At 39.1% G+C, this 13182-nt stretch overlaps 1 protein-coding gene across 1 annotated transcript in view; it reads right to left on the reverse strand.

The window, feature by feature from the left end:
• Positions 1 to 13182, reverse strand: part of LOC145414384 (uncharacterized) — a 175556-nt gene that overhangs the window by 3049 nt on the left and 159325 nt on the right. Inside the window, exon 20 of the mRNA XM_080283922.1 lies at positions 11671 to 11767. Coding sequence (XP_080140048.1) covers positions 11671 to 11767 — 97 coding nt within the window. The remainder of the gene's footprint in view (positions 1 to 11670; positions 11768 to 13182) is intronic.

The following is a 13182-nucleotide window of genomic DNA, read 5'->3' on the forward strand; positions in this document are numbered from 1 at the left end:
TTCTTGTTTCCACATTAGTCTCTTATGAGGTACCTTGTCAAAGGCCTTCTCTAAGTACACACAATCCACCCAACCATCTCTCTCCTGTAACACGTCAATCGCTCGAGTAAAAGCTCAACAAGTTGGAAACACATGACCTTCCACTTCTGAATCCAAACTGACATTCTGCCAAAATATTCATCTCTTCCAGATATTTTATCCATCTGTCTTTCAGGATTCTCTCACACAATTTTGCGACCATGCTGGTAAGAGACACTGGTCTATAATTCAGGGGTTCTTCCCTGTTTCCTCCCTTGTAAATTGGTACCACATTTGCCCTCTTCCATTCTTGTGGCACTTTCCCCTCTTCCAGTGAGCATACGATTAAACTGTGAATTTTATCCGCCAGTTGTTCTCTGCATTCCTTCAGTACCCAATTAGAAATTCCATCAGGTCCTGGGGCTTTCCTTACATCTTGAGTTTCCAGTAATTTATATACTTCCTGTACCTCCACTTTTATATCTTTCATCACCGGAACATTTCTAATCACTCCCTCCCCTTCCACAAGCTCCTTTTCTTTAGTGAAAACTGACTGGAAACGTTTGTTCATTATTTCTGCTTGCATTGCCGCATCCTTAAAGACTTCTCCTTCTACTTTCAGTTTGGTGATTCCTTCCTTTTGTTTCAGTTTGCCATTAACAAATCTATAAAACAGTTTGGGTTCATCCTTGCATTTGTCTATTATACCTTTTTCAAAATTCCTTTCTTCTTCTCTACGTATTCTTGTGTATTCATTTCTTGTTCTTTTATATTCTTCCTTTGTTCTGTTGTTACCTCTCTTTCTCCAATTGTTCCACGTCTTATCTCTCTCTTTTTTTGTTATCATACACCTTCTATTAAACCACTCCTTTTTCCTGTTTCCTTTCCCTCTTACTCTTGGTACCAATTTTTCCACTCCCAAATTATAGAGGTCTAGAAAGATATCCCACTTCCACTGTATCTCTCTTGTTTCTCTGAATTTTTTCCAATCCGCATTTTCAAAAAAGTTTCTCAATTCTGTAAAATCTGCTTTCCCAAAGTTGTATCTTCCCTGTCTATGAAGCTCATCTCTTGACTCGACGTTCCCTATTAACATCTGGAACTCAATGACCACATGATCACTTTTTCCTAATGGACAGAGATATTTCAATGATTCCATTACATCGGGTTCTTTGGTGAACAGTAAATCTAACCTTGCTGGTGTGTCCTCACCTCGAAACCGTGTCTCTTCTTTGACCCATTGCGTCATCACATTATTCATTATTATATTTAATAACATAGCGCCCCATGACTCCTCGCCGCCTCCCGAGTACCATTCCTCCCAGTTCACTTGTTTACAGTTAAAGTCACCCACCAAAATTATATTATTGCTTTTCTCAATTATTTTTTGCAAATAGCTAGCCATATCTGACAACATCTCATGGTATTCGTCATCCTTCCATGCTCTCGTCTTCGAGGGAACATACACTACCGCCGTATCTCTCAACATTTTTTCCAGTTTCTAATTTCATATATATCACTTCAGCCCTGCCTTCTCCCATTTCCACAGTATCTACATTTATGTTGTTCTTCACTGCTATCATCACTCCTCCTCCCTTTTTTTCTTTTCTGTCTTTTCTCCACAGTTTGTATTTACCATCTCCCAAATGAACATCAATATCTTCTCTTAATTTGGTCTCTACAAAGCACATGACATCAGGTTCATGTTCTCTCAATCAATCAATCAATCAATCAATCATTTCCTGTGGCACCCTCAGGGATGCATAGGGCCTCGATGAACTCACACCACCACATCCTATCTTGTGCTAACTCCTCAAGATCTCCCCAACACTCATCTCCAGCTTCCCGTCTCATTGTTCTCACCCACGTCTCTTTTGGCCTTCCTCTACCTCTCCTACCAAGTGCCACCCACCCTGGTGTACCTCGTACTATTCCCTGTCTCCTATACACATGTCCTAGCCACTTCCATCGTGAGAATCTAACATATTCATCGATCGGCTGCACTCCCGTTATTTCTCTAATTCTACTATTTGGTATCCTTTCCCACCACTTAACTCCTAATATTCTTCTAAGTGCTTTATTTTCAAACACCAAGAATTTATTTTCCATAGTCACTGTGCTGTACCAAGACTCGTGTCCATAAATTAAAATACTCCTAACCATTACCTTATAAAGTTTGATTTTTGTATGCACAGAGAAATTGTTATTATTCCAAATATTTTTAAGCATTCCCATTGCCTGATTAGCCTTCTTTAACCTTTCCTTGAATTCAAAGTTCAAAGAACCATCCTTGGCTAAATAAGTACCTAAATATTTAAACCTATCAACTTGCTTTACAACCATACCTCCAATTACACATTCCTGCGCATTTTCCATATTCATATTGATTATTTCAGTTTTTCCACAATTAATAACCAAACCCACCTTGCGACCTTCACTCACCAAACAGTCCAACACTCTCTGCATCTCTTCTGGCCCATCACAAATCAAAACTATATCATCTGCATAATCTAAATCCAAATGTTTCCTGTTCTCTCCCCAAAGTATACCTGCACCGGTTTCTGTTCCAACGCGTTTCGTAATGTAATCAATGACCAATATAAATAGTAAAGGCGATAGAACACCACCTTGAATTACTCCGGACTTGACTTCAAACGAATCACTCAGACAACCATCAACCATCACTTTACAAAATGTGTCCTCATGCATGTTCATAATGACCCTCACAAACTCCTCTGGTATTCCATAATGTCTCATGATCTTCCCCATAGTCTCTCTTGAAACACTATCAAAAGCCTTTTCAAAATCAACAAAACAAAGACTTAACGGTACTCTCATTTCATTAACTTGCTGCATCAAATGCCTAACTATAAAGATCTGATCATTGCAACCATGTCCCTTTCTAAAACCAGCCTGTTCATCCCTCAGAATACCCTCAACCACCGGCTCCAACCTATTTAACAACACTCTACTGAAAACTTTCAAAGCTATCGGTGACAAAGAGATTCCCCTCCAATTACCACATTCACTCAGGTCTCCCTTCTTCGGAACTTTAACAATTACACCATTCTTCCAAACTGATGGTAGTAACCCCGTCACCCATATCTTATTGAATAGCTTGGTCAAGATCATTATTAATCTATCCCCCTCCACTTTAAACATTTCCGGAAATAAACCATCCTCCCCTGGTGCCTTATTATTCTTTAACTGTTTTACTGCTTTCTCCACTTCTGCAAGCCTCAACTCTCCTGTTTCTATATTTAAATCTTCCTGAGCAGACGGTATATCCTCTTCTGGTGGTATTGGTCTATTAAGAACTGTCTCAAAATGCTCTTTCCATCTATTTTTAATATCTCCATCTTTGGTCAATAAATTTCCTTCCCTGTCTCTAACTGGTATTTCCTTGCGTTTACCTGCATTACCACTCAGTTCTCTAATCGATTCATATGCTATTCTTTGACTCTGTCCATCATTTTTGTTTATTAAGATTTCAGTCTCTGCAACCTTTTCATCCACACATCTTCTTTTATCTCTCCTAGCTAACCTTCTTACTTCTGAATTCAAACTCCAGTACGCAGCTCTTGCTAATTCAATCTCTCGTTCATCAACGCATTGCATCTCACTCCTCAATTTAGCCTCACCTCTCTTTTTTATCATATCCCACGTTTCCTCTGATATCCATTTCTTTCTCCTGAAACTATGTCTCCTTCCAATCGTACATTCAGCAGTCTCATGCAAAACTTTGTTCACATCCTCCCACATCTCATCTACACTTCTCTCCCCCTCTTCCAACGTTTCCAACACCAAAAACCTATTTCTGCATTCTAATCTGAATTCCTCCTTTTCTTCTCCTTCCCTTCTAAGCTTAACAATATCGTATCTACCAACACCAGATTTTTCCTTCTTCTGATTTTTAAGTTTAAACCTTATTTTTGCAATGCTGAGTTGATGGTCACTACCAATATCCGCTCCCCGTTTAACATGAACATCTAGCAGAGAACTTCTATGCCTCCTACTGATAGCGATGTGATCAATCTGATTTTTATATTTTCCACACGGCGACACCCAAGTTGTCTTGTGTATATTGCAATGCTGAAAGAGTGTGCCCCCGATGACTAAGTCATTTGCTAGACAGAAGCTTCCAAACCTCACTCCGTTTTCACTCATCCTACTACCTACTCCCATCTTACCCATACATGCCTCAAATCCCTCATTTGAACAGCCCATTACTGCATTAAAGTCTCCAACGCAGATCAAAACATCATGTCTAGGTACCCTTCCTACTCCTTCTTGCAACTTTTCATAAAATGTGTCTTTCCTTTCATCGAGTGCATCATTAGTAGGTGCATAACACACAAACAGACTGATGTTGCCATGATTTGATTTAAACCGTGCGTATAACAATCGCTCATCTATAGGATCCCACTCACATAAAGCCTTATTTGCCTTACAACCCAGCAACAATCCTACTCCCTGATAATGCATTCCGTCCTGTCGACCAGATATCAATAAACGTATACCATCCTCCAAATCCAACTTATCGACTCCAGGTAATCTAGTTTCTGTCAGAGCACAAATATCAAGCCCGTAATTTTGAAAAACCTTCACTAACTCATCGATTTTACTGTCATGATTTAGCGTTCTCACATTCCAGTTACCAATTTTAATTGTATTTTTTGCATTGACAAAGGAATTAGATTGTAATTGAGGCAACCGTGAGATTCTTAGCACCCCCTGCCCATTTAAGGGCTGCACGGGACTGGGGGCCATTATTGTTCTTTCAGAGTCCATCAAGGTTTCTTTGGCTAACTTCCTGAACACCTCACCATTGTGTTGCAGTCGCAGTAGGCAGCTAACTTGCCTGATTGCCCACACCCGAAAGACCCAGCTATGCTGTGGCCAGTCACGTGCCGGCATGCTTCCCAGCCATTTCATTCTCAAGGAGTTCCTCTGCCTGAGAAAGCAACCACCCCCCTGCTCCCGAGGGCTTTTGATCTGTGTAGGTAGAGGGCGATCACTCCCTCACTAGCCATATACAGTTAATTTCAATCCTTGTTGATATTAAACCATCAACATTTGTATATATCACCTTCAAATAATTTTGACGTTTTTAATACCCTCTTCTCTCCTACTCTCTGTCCGTACCACTTCCTCAACTTCTGATCTTTCACAGCCTTCCCCCTTAGTTTCCTTCACTTCTATTTCCTTAAATACCATTTCCTTACTTTCATATCCAATACTCTCCAAAAAAAAGTATTACATTCTTCCTCTGTCCTCTTATCATTTTTTTCCTTTACTTCTTCCTTTAATGATTTTAAAACTTCTCTTTCTTCTTCATTCAGATCTTTTCTTATTATAATATTTTCCATCCCCGCCTCTTTGCTTAATTTCCAGGTCACTTTAAGTATCTCATTTATTACACTTTCTGATGTAAACTTCACTCTCATTGGTCTTGTTTCCCCTTTCTTATAAGGCCCTATTCTCCTTACTTCCTCAATTTCTTTTACCCACTTGTTTCCTTCGGGGTCAATCTTGCCTAATATTCCTCTCACCAGGTTCGTGTCTTTCTCAAGCCTTACGAACCTAACCTTTTCTTCCTCTTCCCTGTTTCCAGATACTACCACACATCTGTTCCTTTCTACAGTTTCTCTCACTATTTTCTCTTTTTTTTTCAGCATTTTCACTATATTTTCTTCCATTTTTTTCTTGTTCATTTCCCTTTCTTCCTGAATGATCTCTCTTAAGCTGACCACTTCTTTCTGTTCTTCTACGTGTGCCCACTTTGCCTTATGCTCTTCTAATACACTACTCACCTTCTCTGTTTTATTAGTACGCTCTTCTAGTTTCCTCCTCAATTCAACATTTTCCCGCTTCAAATTCCTAATCTCTTCATTCGCTGTTTCATTGGATTGGATCAGACTCTGTATGGTAGTATCCGTATTTTCAGACACATCCTTTATCACTAAATTCTCTACTTTCTTTTCAAGTTCACTAATCCTCATAATTAATGTTTTAACCAGGTCCATGACATTGGTATTTGTATCAAATCCTTGAAATTCGAGTGCCTCATTGTTTACGTTTTCGGCCATGTTTCATGTTGGTAAGTACCAAAACAGCTGTTACAGAAAAAAACTACAAACATTCATGTACACTCTAGCCAATAAATCTTTACATTTTTGGTAGTCTATTAACTTTCATTATTTTAATTTTAAAACAAGACCTTACGAGACACGACAGACAAAATTCCTGAAACTACTTAAGGTTAGCAGCGATGGCTGAGACGTCTGCTCTCTCCGGCTGTGTGTGTGTGTGTGTGTTATTACCTAATTGTACCTTTACAGGAATGAGTCAAGCTCGTACTGTCCTGTGTCTTAAACCATATTTATCGTACATATCCTTAAATTTGTGAATTGTTTTGGCACACACTATTTCATTCGGTAGTGCATTCCACTGATCAATTGCTCTGTTTGGGAAACTTGAATTTCCTTACGTCTTTATCACCTCTCTTCTTATGCAGTTTTTTGCAGTGTCCTCTTGCTGATGCTTCTCCATATGTTAAGTAATCATTCATGTCTATTTTCTCCTTCCCTGATATGCACTTATATAGCACTATCATGTCACCTCTTTTCCTTCTCTCCTGTAGTGTTGGTAGATTCAGTTTATTTAGTCTTTCTTCGTAGCTTAGGTCCCTTAAGCTTGGTATCCATCTTGTAGCGGCCCTTTGAACTTTTTCAATCTTGTCTATGTGTTTTTTGAGATAAGGACTCCAGACTACTGATGCATATTCCAGGGTTGGTCTAATGAATGATGTTATCCTTCTTAGCATGTCTTCATTTATGTATGTGAGTGCTATTCTCATATTTGCAAGCAGTGGATACATGTTCCGAGCCTTCTCGCTGATGTGGTCAGCCGGAGATAGTCTGTTATTGATAATCACACCTATGTCCTTCTCTCTTTCTGATGTGTATAGGGTTTTATTTCCTAACTTATAATCCCAATCAGGTCTTTTTCCACTTTTACCAAACTTGATTACATGACACTTGTCCACATTGAATTTCATTTGCCATGTATTACTTCATTCATGACGTTTATTTAATTCTTCTTGTAGCTCTTTACAAGAGTCTGTGTTAGTAATTCTCCTTTGAATTTTTGCATCATCTGCAAACATATTCAGATAGCTCTCATTTCCAGTGTTATTGTTTATATCATTTATATATACTAAAAACATGATTGGTGCCAGCACTGAACCCTGTGGTACTCCGCTAGTCACTTCTTTCCATGATGAGTAGTTTTCTCTTAGTACTGTTCTCATTTCTCTTTTTATGAGAAAATCTTGCATCCAACAAAACAGTTTGCCTATTTCCTCCTTGATGGTACAGTTTCCATAAAAGTCTTTGGTGTGGTACTGTGTCAAAAGCTTTCTTGAAATCTAAATAGATACTGTCCACCCATCCTTCTCTTTCCTGTATTGTGTTTGTTACTCTGTCATAGTAGCTCAACAGATTAGTAACACATGATTTTCCTTTTCTGAAACCAAACTGTCTTTCTGTTATCATACTGTGTTCTTCTAGATGATTTACCCAAGCTTTTCTTATAAGCTTTTCTAATACCTTGCTTACAACACTGGTCAGTGATACTGGTCGGTAGTTGAGTGGATTTTGTCTATTTCCTTTCTTGAATAAGGGGACAATATTTGCTTTCTTCCAGATATCAGGTAGTTTAACTTGACTCAAGGATTTCTTGAAAATTAAAAATAATGGTTTACTTAACTCCTTTGCACATTCTCGTAGTACCCAACATGAAATTTCATCAGGACCACTTGCTTTTCCTCTGTCTAATTTACTTAACTCCTCCTATATTACTTTTTCTGCTATTTGTATATCTGGTAGTATGTGTGGACATGCAAGTTCCACACAGTCCCTCTCAAAATTTTTTTCTTCTGTAAAAACTAATTGGAAATTCTTATTTAGTGCTTCACAAATATCTTTCTCTTGTGTATAAGTGATTCCCTCGTCCGTAATGGATTGTATTACATCTTTTACTTTGGTTTTGCTTCTGATGTAGCTGTAAAACAGCTTTGGTTGATCACTACTTTTATTTATTATATCCTCCTGAAACTGTTTTTGGGCTTCCCTCCTTATTCTTGTATAATCGTTTCTTGCCTGTTTGTAATTATTATACGCCCTTTCACTATTGTCTTCTGTATCTATTCCACAACAAATCTCTTCTTTCTTTTGAATTTTTACATTCTGTATTGAACCATTTCTGTATTTTCTTATCTGCTTCTTTGTGCTGTGGGATGTACTTCTGGACTCCTATTTCATAAAATTCACAGAATTTTGTAACTTTCATTGCTGTTAACTATGTCATATGCTATTGTGTGTGTGTGTGTGTGTTCTTACCTAACTGTATCTTTACGGGAATGAGTCAAGCTCATACTGTCCCGTGTCTTAAACCATATTTATCGTACATATCCTTAAATTTGTGAATTGTTTTGGCACACACTATTTCATTCGGTAGTGCATTCCATTGATCAATTGCTCTATTTGGGAAACTAAATTTCCTTACGTCATTACCACCTCTCTTCTTATGCAGTTTTTTGCAGTGTCCTCTTGCTGATGCTTCCCCAAATGTTAAGTAATCATTTATGTATATTTTCTCCTTCCTTGATATGTATTTATATAGCATAATCATGTCACCTCTTTTCCTTCTCTCCTGTAGTGTTGGTAGATTCAGTTTATTTAGTCTTTCTTCGTAGCTTAGATCCCTTAAGCTTGGTACCCATCTTGTAGCAGTCCTTTGAACTTTTTCAATCTTGTCTATGTGTTTTTTTAAATGAGGACTCCAGACTACTGATGCATACTCCAGGGCTGGTCTGATGAATGATGCTGTTATCTTTCTTAGCATGTCTTCATTTATGTATGTGAACGCTATGAATGTAGGGAAGAGTAAAGTGATGGTCTTTGAGAGAGGTGAAGTCAGTGAATGTACAGCGAGGTTAGATGGTGAGGAATTGGGAAAATATGAGTACGTTTAAGTACTTGGATAGTGTGATGAGTAAGGATGGAGGTTTGGAGGGTGAAGTGCTTGAAAAGGTACAGAAGGGAAGAAAGGTTGCTGGTTCCTTGAAAGCAGTGATAAGAAACAGGGAAGTCAGCATGGAAGTGAAAAAGTTACTACATGATAGTATTGTGATACCAACTCTAACGTACGGAAGTGAAGCTTGGACGTTGCTAAATGGACACAAGTCAAGAGTGAGAGCAGTGGAAATGAGTTATTTAAGAGAAGCCTGTGGAGTCACATGGAGAGACAGGCTGACAAATGAGGATATAAAGGAGCATTGTGGTGTGGATGTGGATGTGACAGGAAGCGTCAGGAGGAGTACACGAGGTGGTTTGGCCATGTGGAGAGGATGGAGGGTGAAAGACTGATGAAGAGAGTGTATGTGAGTGAGGTAGAAGGGGGAAGAGGGAGGGGGAGGCCGAGGATGAGATGGGGGGATGGGGTGGAGAGGTATATGAGAGAGGGGTGTGTGAGTTGGGAGCGGGGCAGTGAAATGGTGGGGGACAGGGAGACGTGGAGGCGATTTGTTTGTGACCACCACGAACTGGACTAAGGTGTCTGGCAATAGATAGATAGATAGACTTCTTTAGGTCATGATACTTTCCCTTTTTATAGTTTAGGCTCTTTTTGTAACTTTCACTGGTGTTAGCTATGTTATATGCAATCCTGAAGTTGCAATTTAGTACTGCATGGTAGCTTTTGCGAATGGAGGGTGATATATTAAACTGTCAATATCGTTTTCTTGCCTAGTAAATATGAGATCTAGCATTGAGGGTACATCGAGTCCTCTTTTTCTGGTGCTTTCCCTTACATGTTGCGTTAGGAAAAACTCTTGCACGAGATCCAGGAGCTTTTGGTCCCAACAACTTTCTTGGCTTATTATATCTAGAGTATTCCAATTTATAATTGTATTAAAATCTCCAGTTAGTATAATTCATTAAGATTACTCTTCCATTTTATGTAGTCTATCTATCTATCTATTGCCAGACGCCTCAATCCCGTTTGGGGTGGCCACAAACAAATCGCCTCCAAGTCGCCCTGTCCCCAGCCATTTCACTGCCCTGCTCCCAACTCACACCCCCCTCTCTCATATACCTCTCCACCCCATCCCTCCATCTCATCCTCGGCCTCCCCCTCCCTCTTCTCCCCTCCACCTCACTCATATACACTCTCTTCGTCAGTCTTTCACCCTCCATCCTCTCCACATGGCCAAACCACCTCAGTGTGTTCCTCATAACGCTTCCTATCACATCCACATCCACACCACAACGCTTCTTTATATCCTCATTCGTCAGCCTGTCTCTCCACGTGACTCCACAGGCTCCTCTTAAATAACTCATTTCCACTGCTCTCACTCTTGACTTGTGTCCTTCCAACAATGTCCAAGCTTCACTTCTGTACGTTAGAGTTGGTATCACAATACTGTCATGTAGTAACTTTTTCACTTCCATGCTCACTTCCCTGTTTCTTATCACTGCTTTCAAGGAACCAGTAATGCTCTTAAACTCTGAATTGTACTCTCTGCCATGTCCTCATATTCGTCTCTTTCCAATGTGTTTGATCTGGGTGGCATGTACAAATTGGCTACAATTACTTTCCCTTCAGATGTATTGATCTCTACTGCAATCAGTTCCACTTGTGAGGGTATATCTAGTTCTATTTCTTTGACTTTTAGATTTGTGTGTGTGTGTTCTTACCTTACCTAATTGTTCTTACCTAATTGTATCTTAACAGGAATGAGTCAAGCTCATACTGTCCCGTGTCTTAAACCATATTTATCGTACATATCCTTAAATTTGTGAATTGTTTTGGCACACACTATTTCATTCGGTAGTGCATTCCACTGATCAATTGCTCTATTTGGGAAACTAAATTTCTTTACGTCATTATCACCTCTCTTCTAATGCAGTTTTTTGCAGTGTCCTCTTGCTGATGCTTCCCCAAAGGTTAAGTAATCATTTATGTATATTTTCTCCTTCCCTGATATGCATTTATATAGCATAATCATGTCACCTCTTTTCCTTCTCTCCTGTAGTGTTGGTAGATTAAGTTTATTTAGTCTTTCTTCGTAGCTTAGATCCCTTAAGCTTGGTACCCATCTTGTAGTGGCCCTTTGAACTTTTTCAATCTTGACTACGTGTTTTTTGAAATGAGGACTCCAGACTACTGACGCATACTCCAGGGTTGGTCTGATTAATGATGTTGTTATCTTTCTTAGCATGTCTTCATTTATGTATGTGAACGCTATGAATGTAGGGAAGAGTAAAGTGTCTAGTTCTATTTCTTTGACTTTTAGATTTTTCTTTGTGTGTGTGTGTGTGTGTGTGTGTGTGTGTGTGTGTGTGTGTGTGTGTGTGTGTGTGTGTGTGTGTGTGTGTGTGTGTATGTGTGTGTGTGTGCAGCATATTTCATTTAATTTTCAAGTTGCAGAAATCAAGTATGAATTATATGGAAAGATTTGTGATATTTTGGAACACCCCACTGATATATAAAATAGTCTTTCCATACTGTACATGTCAAGTGATGAGTAAGTGAGGAATATCTAAAACTGCACTTAAACTAATTAAGAAAGTGTGATGTTTTACCCACCTTTAGATCCCAGGACACCATGAGGGTTGGATGTGTTGGGCAGCAATGTAACTCTCATGTCCACTGGAATGTCCAAGGCTGTTGGTGGCTTGTATTCCTGAAGAACATGCAATGATGTTGTAATTAATACAGGGTGACCCAGAAAAGCCTCCCACATTTCAAAGGTAAATGAAAAAAAAATGGTTAAAGATAATCAAAATATTATTTGCACACATGAAACTTCATTCAATACAGTTTTTATTCATCATGTTTTAAAGATGACATCCTCCAAATGGTGGCCGTCATTGTCTATACATGCTTGGAGGCCATTTCTGAAGGCTGCCATGGCTCGACGGGTCATGTCGGGTGGAACAGCGGCAATCTCCTGTTGAATAGCAACCTTTACCCATGGAGAGCGATGATCATTCTGTAGGTACTTGCTGGGAAGCAATCATTAGGCCGAAATTTTGAGTCTTAAAGAATTGAATGAAACACACATCATCGTTTTGGACATGTTTGCGTGCATCTGGCAATACAGGTTATCTCTTAATTCACGCGAACTTTTTTCACACAATTTCGGTTATCCACAAATTTTTTGTACAATAATTAAAACAAAATTATAGTATTCAAATAAGTAATTTTAATATACAAGAGAAATAAATAAAATATAAAAAATGCCTACCTGCTGCCTGTGTGCACACATATATGTATGTGTGTGTGGGAGCCTGGGAGATTGGTCTACCACGCACCACACAGTCAGTTTGAATCCGACGGTTGAACCATGCATGACTTGCAAATCGTTATTTGTGGCTTAGTTTTCTGCCTTCCAGTAATTGCTTGCCTTGTCTGTCAACATGGGGCATAAACGTAGTGCTAGTGATGCATGTGGTAACCCACCAAAACTGACTTGTAAAGTGAGGTTGCTGACAGAGAAAGTTAAAGTGTTGGACAAACTTCAGGGTGGAATGTCGGCGACAATTCTCCGTCAGGACGATTCCCCGTCATTTATTTACATACCAGTTTATTTAGCAAGTACAGTACACTAGTTTTTTACTTATATGAGTTACAAAATCCCCCTGAAAATTAGTTATTAAAGTATTAATTAATCAATAATAAGTATATTAATAGAATGTTGGGGAATTGTCCATGTTTTGACGGTGAATTGACTTGATGGTGAATTGTCTCAGAACCATATGTTTGGGGTGAGTCAACTGTTTATACAATAAAGAAGGAGAACGTACCATACGGGAGACAGTGAGGGCTAGTGCACCAGTCCGTGCTAAAGTGTCTCCACCTACGCCTGTGAATTGTCTTGTAACCGCATGTTTAGGGTGAATGAGTCAACTGTTCATACAATAAAGAAGGAGAACGTAGCATACGGGAGGCAGTGAGGGCTAGTGCACCAGACTGCTGAAGTGTCTCCACCTACGCCTGTGCTTGTCAGGTTTCAGTTTTAAATTTGTTACATTTTTGTTGTTTTTAATACTTTACGCTAGTTTACAAGGTGTATGTAGTGCATAAACAGTATTATTC

Source organism: Coenobita brevimanus, chromosome 99, assembly GCF_032717465.1.
Source record: "Coenobita brevimanus isolate Jiangsu-jjx chromosome 99, ASM3271746v2, whole genome shotgun sequence".
NCBI classification, from domain to species: Eukaryota; Metazoa; Arthropoda; class Malacostraca; order Decapoda; family Coenobitidae; genus Coenobita; species Coenobita brevimanus.